This window comes from Nyctereutes procyonoides, unplaced genomic scaffold, assembly GCF_905146905.1.
Source record: "Nyctereutes procyonoides isolate TBG_1078 unplaced genomic scaffold, NYPRO_anot_genome, whole genome shotgun sequence".
Classification (NCBI taxonomy): domain Eukaryota; kingdom Metazoa; phylum Chordata; class Mammalia; order Carnivora; family Canidae; genus Nyctereutes; species Nyctereutes procyonoides.
The window spans coordinates 11,186,881-11,202,554 of NW_026575147.1; the positions used below are offsets into that span (position 1 = coordinate 11,186,881).

Here is a 15,674-nt window from a genome sequence, read left to right on the forward strand (position 1 = left end):
ACCCTTATCACTCTGCAGATAAGGAAAGGTGGCCCAGAGAGTTCAGGGGATGTGACAAGCCATCCAGACAGACTCCAACCCAGACAAATGAGAGATGAAACCTGACACATATGAGGCCTGGGTCCCTCCAGGGCCAGGAAAATGAGGGATAAGGGGGCCAGGCTGGCCAGAAGGAGAAGCTAAGGGATGGGGTGTGAGAAGGAGGAAAGGACCAGGAGGGGGCCAGACGGAAAGAGGGTTCTCTGAGGACGGGCTGTCTGGCCCTGGGCCCACTCAAGCCCCATCAGGCGGCTGGCATCCAGAATGGAGCAGGTGCTGCCCAGGCTGGAAGACCCCGGCATGCAGGCCTGGGGATCTGGAGCGGGGTGGGGGTGGGGGGCAAAGGGGTGTGGAGATGCTGGCAGGCTCACCTTGCCCATGTTGAGTTCCGCATAGGGGTCCGGGAAGCCAGTGAATTCCCTGGGGCTGCCATAGAGATTGACGAAGCAGGGCCCGAAGGTGGGAAGGAAGCCCAGATGGTCATCCACTGGGAGACACAGGTGGGGATCAGAGGAGCCAGCCCTGCGGGGCTTTCTAGTGCTCAACTCAACCAACTTCAGACCTGCATCCATCCCTGGCCCTCAGTTCCCTGAACATGCACAGGATGCAGTGCCCGGAAAGGCATAAAGAATCGTGACACTGACCATTGTCTCTCACAGACCCCTTAGTCCACACCACTCTGCTGAGACACGGAGATTTGTATTACTTCTATTATCTCATTTTACAGATGAGAAAACTGAGGCTCAGAGATGCAAAGGAACACCTCACTACAAAATGGCATAACTCCAAATGATCTGACCCCAAAGCCCATGCACGCAGCCAGCATGCAAAGCTAGGAGCTCTACTGCCCTGCCCCTCCCTCCTAGGCCAAATCCCATCTTGCATGCCCACTGCCTCCTGCACAGGAGTGTGGGGAGGCACAAAGGAGGCCCTGAAATCTGATGACCATAGAAGCTACCCCCGGAGCCAGGGCAGGAACCTGGTTAGGTGTCCCAATCCACAAGCAGCCCCCCACCAGGGAACATGTCCCCCTTACCCCCAATATCATTATGAAGTCAAGGCAGATTACCTAAGAGCCCTAATTCATGCTGGCCTCCTGTCTCTCTCCCCACATTGTGCAAAGAACAACCTTTCAGTAGCACAGGTGGGAGGAGAATGAAAAGGAGAATCCCACAATGATGAGGGAAATCCTCCCTCCTTTTCAGGAGGATGTGGCTATGTCATGATTTTCCAGCCAACAGACAAGTTTTCTAGGACAGGACTTCACTGGGTGTATTCTGAGAACCTCAAAAAGCCAGGGTGTCTCTTCCAGAGGAAGTAGGGGGGCAAGCTGTTTCCAGAATGCCAAAAGTGGGAAGTGGACCCACGAGCAGGAATCATCTGGGATGATCCAATCCATATGAGCAAGGAGGGGGCAAGGTAGGCACAGAATCAATGGCCTCAGAAAGGAAATGCTTGAGCCCGAGCTAAGGGCAGGAGCTGTGAACCCTGAGTCCCTCCACGTGCCAGGCCCCTGGGGTGATGTGGGGTGGGCAGGGACAGGGCTTGAGAACTAGATACTACCGACCAGAGCGCAGGAGCACGCACACGCACACACACACACCCGGCCACAGAGCCAGCTGCCAAGCCACTGTCCTGACTCTCCCTCCAGTGTCCAGCACAGACAGGGCTCTGGCATTTGGGACCAAGGTGGGAGGCCCAGGCTGAGAAAACTAACATGAACTTTACTAATTATTCGTACTAATCCTCTCCATTACGATTTACCTTGTGAACTGCAAGAGCTTTCCACTCCCCTGGCCTCCCCCTGGTCCCCAGGATGTTTTCTTCCAGGCCCCCACCCCACCATTCCCTGCCTGAGAGAGTGTACTCATTTGAGCCTAAGATGGAGCCCAGTTGGTTCAGGAAAGGGTTGGGGATGAGACTGGGGGGGGGGGGGGGGGGGCGGGGAGGAATTGTCTTTAAAGCATTCCCAGCGATTTTCACATTCAACCTCGGTTGAGAGGTAACAGCCTCAGGTAAGCTCAGAGACCGGGTGGTGAATCCCAGCCCCACCTCAGGCAAACTAAAAAATTCCCAGCAACCAACACCCTCTCCCCTCCAGCTTAAACCCCGAGGCCTGCCCCCTTGCCATCCCCAGGGGGAAAGCACATACGGTCCGTGGCTGGAGAAGGCTTGACCACACCTGCAGGCTCCTCTGAAGCATAAAGAAATGGAAGAGGGGTTAGGATGGACATGACTGAGACGGGGACTGGTTACGTGCACAGGCATGTGGATGGAGAGCTGGCAGGCAGGGATGGAAAGACAGTCCCGTGTGGGAAACAGATGCGGCCCAGGGCCCCACCCCCTCCCAGCTGTGAATTTATCGCAAACTAAGTCATCACCACACCACCCTACCCTTCCCTCCCCTTAGCTCCAGGGTGAACCCTAAGGTCCCTCCCCACCACTGTGTGCCTACCTATGTCTGTGTACTCTGCACCAATTGAAAATGGGGCCCGAAACTTAATACATTCAAGTAAAAACACAGAAAAGAAATTGTGCTTTTTTTTTTCTATATTATAGCCAAATAAGTGAGGGAAACAAAGTACAGACACAAAGAAAGGGTGCGGGAAACACGAAAAGGCAGTGAGGCACACCCAGCACTCCACCCAACGGGCAGGTTGACACTTGGGACGAAGTATACAGAGCAACCACATTTCAAAGGGCAACATCTCCATCTCGTGGTCATTTTCATGATTGCCACTGAGGACACCACGTTGCATTTTCACAACAGCAACTAGTATCTGGCTTCAGGCACCTGCCACTCTGAGTGAAGCACAGTGCCAGACACTGTCCATGAGCTCAAGGTTCTACACACTTGGACGTGCCCTTACATGCTGATAAGGAGTGTCTAGAAATGAGAGAGGCAAAGAAGGAGAAGCAAGAAATGAGAGAAGCAAGCAACAAGATGCTCTAGCACCCTTCTGGGCTCTTGGAATCTGTCCCTCACTTCTAGGCAGATCTAAGACACTCCACAGGGAGTGGGTACCCTTAAGTCTCCTTCCATGGTCCTCTCAGACTCCAGCCTCTTCCTGCATTCTGACCCTCCGTGTTTCCTCCTCCACCCAACTGAATGTAACCAGGCTTGGGGTCATGACCAAGCCTGTAGATATGGCTGGTGAAATCTTTGATGATTTTCATTCATTGGTCACCTTTACCTATTTGTCTCCTCCCCTCAAAGTAGATCTATGACTACTTTCCCATAACTCCATGAGTGTAGTTAAGAGCCAAGAGTTAAGCAAAATATTGTGAAGGAAGACTGAGACACAGAGAGAAAGAGTGAGGAAGAGAGAGAAGGGGAACATGGGAGTCCAGATACAAGGCCAGGGCTGACCCACTGGTGCATAAAGCAGCAGGAGGGTGAGCCGCAGCTGCCAGGGGTCCAGGCCTTGGGACCCAGCCCCACAGCTCTCTGCAGCCAGGCCTCAGCTAGAAATGCCGGCTAGCAGAAGTCAAAGCTACAGAAAACCGTAATTCAGGCCCATTTTCATATCCACAGAAATAGGTTTTCATCAGTGGGGGAGCAGGCCTCTGGTCACAGGGGAGCTTTGACCAACACAGGCACAGCTGCAGCCCCGAGGAGAACAGCAGCCAGAGCCCACCCAAAGGAAACAGATTCCATTTTAAGCTCCTTTCAAATGATTACAAACAGACCTGGCCAGTCATCTCAGGCTAATGAGGCCGAGGTCATAGTTCTGACTGCATGTGCTTCTTGCAGAGGTAAACTCGGCTCCACATCCACAGACCAACTCTGAATCCTGGCCGTAAACCGGTGCCCAGCCTAGACACAGACATCTCCCCGCCCCCGCCCTGCCAACCATCTGACCCATACACGCCTCTGGTGCCCAGAAGGACTGGAGGGCGGCAGCTGACCAGCCTATTTCCCAATGGCGCCTCTCATGAATTCCTTTATTTCTTCACTCATTCGTTCATTCATTTAACAAACCTAATGAGGCACAGTGCTGGGCACCACATAAGACCTGACCCTGCTGACAACTCTGACCAATGATTCCTCATTTGGGGGCAGGTCCACAAGTCTCCAGGTACGGAGGATCATCTTAGGTTCTCTCCTCTGTGTCTACAGACAGCTCATAAAGTCAAGGGCACAGTAACCAGTGAAGCCACCAAAGACAAAACTACCATTCAGTCCTCATCACTCTCTGCCAAAACGCAAGGGTTCTGCTGTATTTTCCCTAAGTCTGAGGAACTGTGGCTGTAGAAGCCCCAGAACACTCATGAATACTCCCAGTTTGGTGGCCTGAGCCACCAAGCCTGACTCCTTCACCCATGGGAAGCCAGAGAAGATCAGGAGCAGGCCCTTCCGACCCCGTGAGCCACACATCACAGCCCTGCGGACAGTGCCCACGGACAGCCATGTGTCCTCCTGGAGAAGCTGGGACCGTTACCTGCCACCGGCCCCGCCAGCTCCCCCTCTCAGCACATCGCCCGTGCCCACGGTTTGGCGGCCTGACACCAGACCATGCAGACAGGAGAAGAAGCCGAAAAGTGCTGGGAAATCATCATCTATGCTCCAAAGACAAAACAACAACAACAACAACAACAACAAAACACTCCAAACCCCCACCCCCAACACACACACAAAAACAAAAACAAAAAAACTTTGGATTTCTTAGAAAAAACTGTAGGATACAAGTGCCATCTTTGTAGTGTAATTTCCATTATGTATAAAGTCATAAAAGAATCTGTGTCATTTCATGGGTTTTAGGTGCCTGTTACCTTTTGAAAGAACTGTACCTTCTAAGGAAATCACTCCTTTTTAGAAAACAAAATTCTTCCTCAATGCCTTGGAGCACAGGGTCCAAGGAATACTTAAGTGTGCCCAGGCAAACTTGTGGGCAGAAGTGCTTAAGAGGCCAGTGTTAGGTTCTGTCCTCACTGGCAAGAAAAACAAAAACTCCTGGTTGGGCCAAATAATCTGGTGAACCAGGAGGCGGGGAAATAAAGAGAAACAACTGGTTTTTACAGTTTGGTTTAGTTGGGGCTCTGGGAGCCGTGAGAAGATGGTGCCACGAGCTGCCCGAATGTGCTAGATCCCCTAAAGGGAAGGAAAAAAATACACACAGTTGAAAGGAAAGGCGGAGCCACACGTCCTGAGATGGCCTCAGGACCATGGGAGAAGGGGCAGGGAGCAAGGCAAATCCCAAGGGGCAGCTTCTCAGATAGGGACCCATCTCTGAGGGAGGGGACACCCGAAGCGCCAGGAAGGGCGGCTCCATTTTGAGCAATAAGTTACACTCTTGTATTGTTCCAGAGATCAAGCTACTTAATAACACATTTAAAACCGGTTAGCCATAGTTTGCGAGACGATTCTCACGGATTCCCAAAACAACCTGCGGGAGCGTTTGCACCCAGCTCGGCCAGCCGCCCTGAACCACGCGGACGCGGCGCTGCCCGTGACCTGAGCGCCATCTAGTGGCCACATAAACATCTTCCGCACATTCCTGCGAAAACCTTCACGGTGACCCTGAAAAAGATCCAGGCCAACCACACCAGAAGTAAGGAAGACTGATGGGGAGACGGGGATCTAAACTCTCCCGCGGGCAGCTAGCTGTGGGCAGGCGCAGCTGTGGCCTCCTGAAAACGGTAGCCGGTAGCCGTCGGAAAACAGTCAGAAGGTCACTCTGTGCGCTTCTACCAGGGTCCGCCCCTGGATTGTAAGGGGGGGGGGGCGTCAGGACCAATCGGAAAATTGGAGAAAGTTCCTTACATACCTGGAGTTTCGACCTACAGGGGGTCTCTCTCCCACCCCATCCTCATAATGCACTGCCCCCCACCTCAAATCTTTCTATCTGTCCATCCAAAATAGCCGTTCTCAGAAATTATCTGAACAGCACTAGAGGGGGTGGGGGTGGGGGGGAGAACGGGATACAACTACCGCATCTTGGGATGATTGTTCCCAGTTGGAAGGGGGAGGGGCGGGGGCAGGGGGGTCCTCCTAGCAGAGCCCTGTGGGAGGCAGTTTTTGTGTATTTCACCAATTAAAAGTATCAACGGTGAAATCAGAGCTGCAGAGAGCAGCTAGATCTTAAAGCTGAGTGAGGACACCTGGAATTCCACCGCGCAGCTCGTATTTTTGTGTGTTTGAATTTTCTATCATTATAAGTCGGCTTGTTTTCTTGGGGGGGGGGTGTTTTTATGTTTCAGAGAACCTTAGAAGAAGGGATTGCTCAACTTCAAGAGCCCTAGGTGGAGTCTTCCAGAAACTGAGCACCTTAACCTGTGCTCCAGATAAAGATTTGTCAGGATGATTGGACAGAGAACAAGGCAGGCACCCTCTCTGTAGAAAGACACCAACACTGACCAGGTCTTGGTAGAGCATAAATTAAGGAGAAAGGAAGATTCCCAGGGTGCCAACCAAGAGAGGGTTAGCAGCATCTGTAAGATTCCAAAGAACATTTACCTGAAAGCCTCAGAAATTATTTGGAATTCTCAACAGAGGGCAAGAAGGCATAGCTTTTGTGGAACTAAGCAAATCTTCTGGGAGAGAACAGACAAAAAAGAAAATGAACATATCAAAGGAATAACAGAGGGAAAAGAAGGCGGGACGAGAAACTAAAAAATGCAATGGCCGATTTTAAACCACATGGAAAGCAGTAAGGAGAACTGGTACAGGAAATAAAATCAGATTAGTGATGCAGAAAGCCAATAATAATGATACTACACAGCAAATGTTACTTTACTTTAGGATTTCATGTGTACCAGACACTCTAAGAATGTTACAGTTATAATCTCACTAGATCTTTACAACAACCTTATGAGGCCAGGACTGGTGAGATGAGGGGAGTGACTCACTTAGCTACAAAGAAACAGAACTGAGACCCAAGCTGCCTGGTTCCAGAGCTCCAGGCTCTTATTCCTACCCCACCCTGCCTTCAACTGCTCATGTTCTCATGTTAGAATAAATTATTCCCCAACTCAGATTTAAAGAATTTGCTATGTCTCAGACAAAATTCAGTGAAAAGAGTCCTGTACCTAGGTACTTCAGAGTAATTTAGCAATAAGAAAAAGAGATGCATCCCTACCAGCAGCATCTAGTTAGAAAAAAGTAGACTACCTACAAAAAAATCCAATCAGACTCAGAAAGTGTACCTAAATAAATTCCAAATAAACTAAATTTTTCAATGTAAAGAAATTTTTTTTTAATTTTAACTCATTGTTTGAGTTAAATATAACCTTGGGGGTTGCTGAAGACCAAAAGCATCACCTTTGGAGCAGAGACCATATCATTATTTAGACAAGAGATTTTAAAAGTAAGTACAAGATGTTGATTAGAAACTTTTAAGAGGAATCAACAATATAAGTTGAAGAGAGTTAAAAGAGTAAAAAGATGAGAGAATAAAACATTAGAAAAGAAAAATATTAGAAAATTAAGAAAAAATATTAGAACTGATAAATAAATCCAAAAGTTGATTCTTGCAAAAGTCCAACAAAGTGTGTATGTGTGTATGTGTGGTGGGGTGGAGGGCGTGGAGACTTACAACAAACCTAATCAAGAAAAAAAGAAAACTCAAACACATATCATTAGAAATAAGAAAGGAGAAAAGACCCCAGGTAGAGAGAATTACCTAAATTATAAAAGACTGTTCTCTATAATAGTTATATAAAGAAATCAGAAGAGCTCAGCATAGCAAATACTCTTCCAGGAAGATATCCTAGAATTGACTATCATAAAAGTAACAAACTAAAAATAACAATGATCACAGGAGAAACTGAAAAGTTTTTGAAGAGTTAGTACTATACCCACTCAAAAAGGGCACCCAGCCCATCTGGTTTTATGGATGAATTCTTTCAAACCCTCAAAAGACTATATTCTTATGTTATATAAACTGCTCCAGATGTTAGAAACGACTTTAAATCTTTCCAATTAATTTTACAGAGCCAGCATTACCCAGATACCAAAACCTAAGAAATAACAAGCAGACATACCAATTAAAGATAATAGAAAATCAAGAAACAGGTCCAAGAACACATTTAGGAATTTAGTAGTGGATAAAGGTAGTATTTCAAAATAGAGGGGAAAGATTTTTCAATATACAGTGTTGGTATTACCAAAGAACAATTGTGAAAAAAATGTTAGGTCCTTGCCTTAGTGGCCAAGGAAAGGTTAAAAGATTTGGCTACATAAAAAATTTTAATTTCTATACATCAATTTCTATTAAATGGTAAAATAAAGCAGACAAGAATTATTTACCACTTATATGATGGGGAAAGTTAACATCCATACACACACACACACACACACGGAACTCTTACAAAACAATGAGAAAAAGACAAACATACCATCAGAAATATGGACCAAGACAATGAACAGGCAATTTATAATAAAATAAATATAGAGTACATAAATATATAATATATAAATACAGAAACATTATTAGAATATTTTTAAACTTGCATTCATCAACTTAACCAGCTATTAATGAAATGAAAATAAAGGCAATAATAAAATTCACCCATCAAATTAACAAAGTTTTTTTAATATTATTTTTACCCTGTGTTGGTGAAGGTACAGCAAAAGAAGCTCATGTGAGTGACCAGAGTATACATTAGTCCAGTTTTTTTTTTTCTGAAGGGCAATTTTGATATATTACAAATCGCTTTAAAATGTACAAATCCTTTGATACAGCAATTCCACTTCTAGGTATTAATCCCCCTCAAAAAATCATGACTTGTATAAAGATTCAGCTACAAAAATATTCAGTAAAAGTTCGTTGCTTATAATGTAGAAAAATTAGAAACCACTTAAGTATTCATCATTAACTAGTTAACATGGATTATGGTACATTCACATAATGGAATATGTGTATTCACTTAAAATTATATTGTAGAAGAATATTTAATCACACGAATAAACATCTCTGTTGTATTGCCAAGTAACAAAAGCAATTTTCAAAACAATTGTTTCAAAACCATTTTTAATGCACACACACCTGTATGTGTACATATACATACATATACACGGAAGACTCCCAGAATATTAATAATTAGCTCTTATCTGGGGGGAGGTAAGCAGATGAGTAATTCTATGGGTCAATTTTATATTCTTCTTCATTATCTTTAAAATTTTACAAAATGATCATGGCCTACTTTTTAATTGACCAATTAAAGCTATTTCAAAATAGAAACTTCTAGGGCACAGTTGGCCAACACAGAATCTGGTGCATGGCATGGCTGCAGGAGTGAATTAGCCTCTCTGTACCAGTCAGTGGTGTAGTCCCACCAGCCAAGGTGTAGAGCATCTAAAATGTTTGTAAGCCCATTGTTCAAATCGGCCACAGCCCTTCTTCATGGAGAATAGGCGGCAAAGACCTGATAATTAATGTTCCTATTTCTGCACTATCAAAAGTAGAGGTGTGAAACAGACAGGAGTGGATCAGGGGAGAGTGCAGGGAACCAGGGGGCAGAACAAAGTGGGGAATCTTACCTTCTATTTCTCCTCCAGGGGCAGAGATTTTCGACATACTCAGGTAGGTGGTGGCCACGATGTCATTGTGGGTAAGGCGGTCCCTAGAATAAGGGGGTTGAAAGGGCCTGAACACAGGAAGAGGACTGTAGGCCACAGCCCACTCAGGAAGGAGAGGGCCTCAGTTATACATCTTTAGGGGTTCCAGTCTTCACACTGGGTATGTTACTGAGGCCTGATAATCCTAGGAAGAAGAGACTGGAAAGAAAACATTGTTCAAGACTCCTCTGGAAGGAATTAGTCCATCTGGCCAACCACCAGCATCCAACACACATCAGCCAACCAACACTGGGCTGCCAGCCTGGATGACTGGGGAGACATCAGCAGGTTGAAAGGAAAGAGGCCAGAGGCAAGAGGCAGGGTGGGGGAGCAGGAGGTTGCTCAGGGAGCCAGACCCCCAACCCAGGAAGAGAAAAGTTCCAGAAGCTCAAGAAATAATCCAGACCAGGAGAAAACCAGGTGACCAAGAAGAAACTATCTCCAAGGCCACATCTTAAATTAGCTTGTATTAGTTAATGCACAATTACGCTTTGTATCTGACTTTGTATGTGACAAAGCACTTTTACCTCTTTTATCTCAAAGGACCCTCTCAGGAACCTTGATGAATGAGTACTTTTATTACCCTCTCCATTCCAGAGATGAGCAAGTTGAGGCTCTGAAATGGAAGGTCCTCAGGACACCTGGGTAGTTCAGTGGCTGAGCCACTGAGCTCTGGGTGTGATCCCAGGGTCCTGAGATCGAGTCCCACATCGGGCTCCCTGAAGGGAGCCTGCTTCTCTCTCTGCCTAGGTCTCTGCCTCTCTCTCTCTCTCTCTCTCTCTCTCTCTCTCTCTCTGTTGTCTCTCATGAATAAATAAATAAAACCTTTAAAAAAAAAAAAAGAAAAAGATTTCTTGCCCAAGGTCAGCCTGTGGGAAGGGGCAGAGCCAGAACGGAAACCCCAATGTCTTGACTCCAGGTCCAGTGCTTCTGCCATGTCACATGCTGCTCTTGGGCACAACACGGGGGCCTGTCCCTGTCTGGCTTCCCAGGAGGAAGGTTTCTCCCCTCCAACCATTATGGGAACTGTGGGTATGAATTCGAGCAGACTGACTATCATTAATGAGTCCATTAGCCAATAACATCCCATGCAGACCCTCCCTCTGTGTCCCACACCTGCCCCCTTGACAATAATATATAGAATAGCTGGCATTTACTGAGCACCTACTGAAAGCCAAGCACTATGCTAAAATCGTCACATGAATTAGCTCTAACCTCCTTCAGCCCTATGAGGCAGGTATTACAATTAGCCCCAATTTCAAATGATGGAACGAAGGTTGCCAAGATGGCAAAACCAGGATTTGAGCCAGATTTGCCTGACACGGAAACCAGAACTTCAATCGCAGCCACCCACTGCTTACTGTCAGACTAGAGCAAGAGTTCTCGATGCAGTGATTTCAACCCCAGGGACATTTGGCAATATCTGGAGACAATTTTGAATGGGGTGGGGGTGGGGGTGGGAGCAGGGGCAGTGGCAGGGGCAGTAGAGAGAAGCCATGGTTGCTGCTAAACATCCTATGATGCACAGGCCTATCTTCCTCAGCAAAGAATTTTCTGGCCCAAAATGTCATAGTGCTAAATTGAGAAAGGCTGGACCGGGCAAGACCTATCTCTTCCCTTGAAATTTCCCTGGGGGCTGCTTTCCTTGGAGCCCTGTAGGCTCTCTCTCCCTCCTGGGAGTACCTTGGTCACAGGCATGCTTTCTTTAGGCAACGACACACCCAAGCCCTGTTGTGACAGACACGCTTGGGCAAAGTTGTCTTATTTTCCTGTTACATCTCATACCCATGGGATGCCTAATCTCTGCTGCTCCCTCTCTTCCTCTTTTCATACTTCCCAGGGAGGTGATTAAGCTTTGATTCTAAAATGCTTCATGGGGCAGGGAGCTAACAAGAAAGACCGAAATGTCAGCAGAGCTTCATCAATTTTCCTGATGAATGATGTCAAGAAGCTCTGGAAAGTAAAAATTTCCTTAAACACCCTACAATGAGATCATCAACACCAGATAACCAGCAGCTGAGGGATTGTGCAACAGCCTTCAGGACCAATCCCTGGAAAAGAGAAGCTACCTTGGAGAAGAATGAGAGTTCTCACCTCTGGTCTTACCTGAGCCTTGCGAGAAAGGCAGGAAAACGGGAGGAGGGAAATTCTATTCGTATGAGGTGGGAATAGCCTTTTGAGTTTTCATTTTTTAACAAAAAAAGCAAATATTTAAAAATCAAATGGAAGATCAAGTTACAGGAGAAAGGCCATGTGGACCGTATCATATTTCCAGGATTCAGGTAATAACAAAAGTTTATCTGAGTCTTTTGGGGGCAGGGGTTGGAGAAGCACTTTTTCTGGATAAGAACTGGCAGCACAGCAGCAGAACACTTTTTGGCCAACAGTTGGGTTTTAGGGCTTGGGGTTGCTTTTGGAAAATACAGCAAGTCTGAAAATAGACTCACAATAAAAATGCCACTTCAACCCAAACCAGAGATGCAACCACCAGATTCCGTAACGTGTTTGGATTGTACAGTACACTGATGCCTTTGACACAGCTCACATGGACCCGGCAAGGCCCACCCACCATACACAAGACAACCATACCCGTGTGCATGTGCGCACAAGAGTCTGCACGCACAGACACACAGACGCAGACAGCCAATCGGCCCCCATCAACGCAGCGCACTCAGGTGCACACACACCGTGAACTGAGAGGCAGAGGTGGTTCTGGGGACGGAGAACACATCTCTGCCCCAGACCACTTGCCCACGGAACATACCTGCGGTCAGGGCCCTAGAGGCCTCTCCCTCCTGGCCCTCCTGGCTACTGCTTTCCTCTCTAATTCCCACAAGCTGTTTTCTCTCGGCCTGGGGAACTGGCACACACTTTAATGGCTCTGTGGCCTGGGGGTTTTCCCTGGTCTCTCATTACCCTGCTGGCTGGGGGTGCCGTGGCCTGAGACCAAAGGAGAACATGCTGGGAACCACATGGCCAAGAGTTTTTGGGGGCAGAGAAAGGACAACTCTCTTTTTGGAAAGCCTGATGTATGAAAGGTCCTGGTGCTCCTGCGTGGGGACCCCTAACAGCCTTCCAGGTGTGAGAGAGATCACCTTAGCGTACTGGGAAGCAGGTAGCCCAGTGTTTAAGAACACAGGCTTTGGGAGCAGCAGGCTTGGGTTCAATCTTGGCCTCAGCTGCTTCCCAGCTGTCACTTCAGACAGGTCACCCCCTCATCTATAAAGTAGCCAGGAGTCGAGCTGAGGATCAGGCAATGTCACACATGTGAAATACTTGCTGAACACAGGGTCTGACACACAGTAGGTGCTCAGCAGATGCCAGAGCACTTTTCCAAGATGTCCACAAGCTCTTGCCCTCACCTGTTCCAAGCCTGCGGTGACCCCACACCATTTCATTGAAGCAACCCATGGCGGGGCTGGGGCAGGGTGCGTCATGGTCCATCCACCCAGAAGCTCTACTCTTTGCAGTTTCCTTGCCTTTGCTTATGATCCTCTCCTCACTGGAATGTCCTCAAGCTGGACTTAACAAAACCCCACCTCCTCCAGGAAGCCTTCCTGGCATCCCCTGCCCTAAGGTATCTCAGGTACCCATCTGGCTGCCCTCCTATGCCTTGGGGCAGGCCTGTAAGTGAGCTTCCCAAGAACAGCCCACACCCTCTCCTTCTCTGGCCTCCCAGCAGCGGATACTCCCTCACCTGAAATAGATTCTCCCACTATATGCTCTGAACTGAGGGAAACTGAAGGACCCAGTGAGCCCTGAAGATAGCCACCTCCAGAGACTCTGAGACTCAGCACTCACCAGTCCATGACGCGAATCTTCATTTTTTCACACATGGAGGGAAACTGAGAGGGAAAAGAGACATGTTGAGGTGGGGTTCTTTTAAAGAAGGGGAAGTCCAGGATACAGGCAGAACATCAGGGAGGCCAGGAGCGCAGGGCCTCCTGGGATGGGCTGGAGCGGGCAAGGCTCACCATGGCAGGCAGAGTGATGCTCTGGTTCCACTGAGGGTTGGCTGTCTTCTCCAGGATCTTGCTGCAGAGCTAGAAGACACAGAGGACAGGTGGATGGAGCTCCGAGAGGACAATGGATTCCCTTAGGGACCACCTCACCAGCCAGGGGCTGTTCTCTGCCATGTTGGCCACCCTTCAGGCTGGGCAGAAGAGCCTGGGAGCCTTGATGGCTCAGACACAGGGAACTGCAGAGGCAAAGCTACATGGTAAATCAGACCCAAAGCTGGAGGGGATGGGGTGGGGGTAGCAGGGGAAAGGGGGAGGGGGTGGCAGGGATACATTGCCTGAATTCCACAGTCCTTCTACCTTTATCTCCTACCTCTGGCTGGAAATCCTCCTCCCCCACCTCCCATATGGCCATGACCTTAGTGTGGGGGCCTAAGTCCAGACTAGCTGTCCTAGGGGTCCTGAGGCCTGGGCACCAGTCAGCCCAGACCACCTTTGGAAGACTGTGAGCCCTAAGAGATTAGAGATGGGAGGTGGGGGGTGTGGGAGATGATAGCTGGAGGGCCAGGGCCTGGGGCCCAGGTGCCAGCATCTGAAAATGAGAGGAGAAATCATGAACATACAAACCCCATAAGCCAGTCTGCCTCAGATCAGCCCTGCTCTTAAGACTGGGCTTTCCACAATCAAGAAGCCTAGCAGAGGTGGAAACTAGATCCAAATCGTGGCTTATGTGCTCTACCTGCACTTGGAACCCTTGGGGAGGTGCCAGGCCTCTTAGCCAGCTCCAGGGCATCCTGTACTCCCACAGGGACAACAGGTAAAGACTCTATTTCAGATACATACATCCTGGTAGGTGTGCACGTCCTGTAGCCTTTTTTAGAGCATTTACTATGAGCCCTGCAGCATGCTAAGCATTTATGTGCATTATCTCATTTAATGAGCATATGATTGGGGGCTTCAGTTCCTCCATCAAATGAAGGTGCAGCCTCCATGGCGGCCCCAGGACCTTGTATCCATCCCTGGTTCACTCAGTGCCAGCCCCTGTCCCCACCCTCCCAGCCTCCCTGTGAGAAAAGCCCAGGCAAAGGTTGGGGGTCAGAGATGGGTGCCATGATTTGCTCCTGTGTCAGCAAAGAAAGGAGTAAGGAAAGAAGAGAGACCAGCAATCTCATGGGACAATGGGCAGAGAGTGAATGAAAATTTGAAGAGTTGAAGGCACATAAAAAGATGCCCAACTTCCCTCATAAGAAAAGAAACACAAAGCCAAGGTACTATTTCTCACCCATTAGATTCATAAAATTCTCTAAAATCTTATAGCCCTCTGTTGGCAAGGCTATGGAGAAACTGCACTCTCATATTTTGCTGGTGGGAGAAAAAAAATACCTCAACCCTCCAGGGAGCAACTGGCCACTATCTCTCCAAATTGCAAATGCAAAAACCCTTTGACTTACCAGTTCTACATCTAGACATTTATCATACAGAAACACTTACATATGTGTAGAATGACACACGTAATGAGGTTTTTCAAGTGTCAAGGATATGGAACAATGCAGGTGTCCACCAGTAGAAGACAGATTAGATAAACGATGGTGCATCCATGCAATGGGGTACTATGTAGCTCTAAAAAGAATGAGGACTGCTCTATAATGTGAAAAAACTTCCAAGTTATGTTAACAGAAAAAGACAAGTACTGGGGATGTAATATACTATATGATGATTCTATGGTAGAGTAGGTATGGTGTATTTGAAAATTATTAAGATAGTAGTTTCTAGGGGTTCTCATCACAAGGAAAAAAACTTTTTTCTTCCTTTTTTTTTTTTGTACCTATATGAGATGATGGATGTTAACTAAACTTATGACAATCATTTTGCAGGTAAGTCAAGTCATCATGCTCAAAAATTTACTTCAAAAGCTGTTCAATAACCTAAGAAAATACTAGGCTATAAAAACAGTTGACCAAACTGAAGAGATACAGTTGATTCTTTTTTTTTTTTAAGTTTTTTTTAATTTATTCATGAGAGACACAGAGAGAGAGAGGCAGAGACACAGGCAGAGGGAGAAGCAGGCTCCCTGCAGGGAACCCGATGTGGGACTCGATCCCAGGACTCCAGGATCA

The 15,674-nt window shown here is 47.5% G+C and overlaps 1 protein-coding gene across 22 annotated transcripts in view; it reads right to left on the bottom strand.

Moving 5' to 3' along the window:
* Positions 1–15,674, bottom strand: part of DYSF (dysferlin) — a 215,386-nt gene that overhangs the window by 121,253 nt on the left and 78,459 nt on the right. For 13 of the 22 annotated variants that reach the window (XM_055312238.1, XM_055312229.1, XM_055312248.1 and 10 more), the window contains 5 exons: positions 13,573–13,641; positions 13,400–13,443; positions 9,521–9,603; positions 2,192–2,233; positions 411–526 (listed from right to left, as the gene is read on the bottom strand). In XM_055312238.1, the coding sequence (XP_055168213.1) occupies positions 411–526; positions 2,192–2,233; positions 9,521–9,603; positions 13,400–13,443; positions 13,573–13,641 (354 nt within the window). The remainder of the gene's footprint in view (positions 1–410; positions 527–2,191; positions 2,234–9,520; positions 9,604–13,399; positions 13,444–13,572; positions 13,642–15,674) is intronic. The other 9 variants (XM_055312250.1, XM_055312246.1, XM_055312244.1 and 6 more) reach the window with 1 other exon arrangement.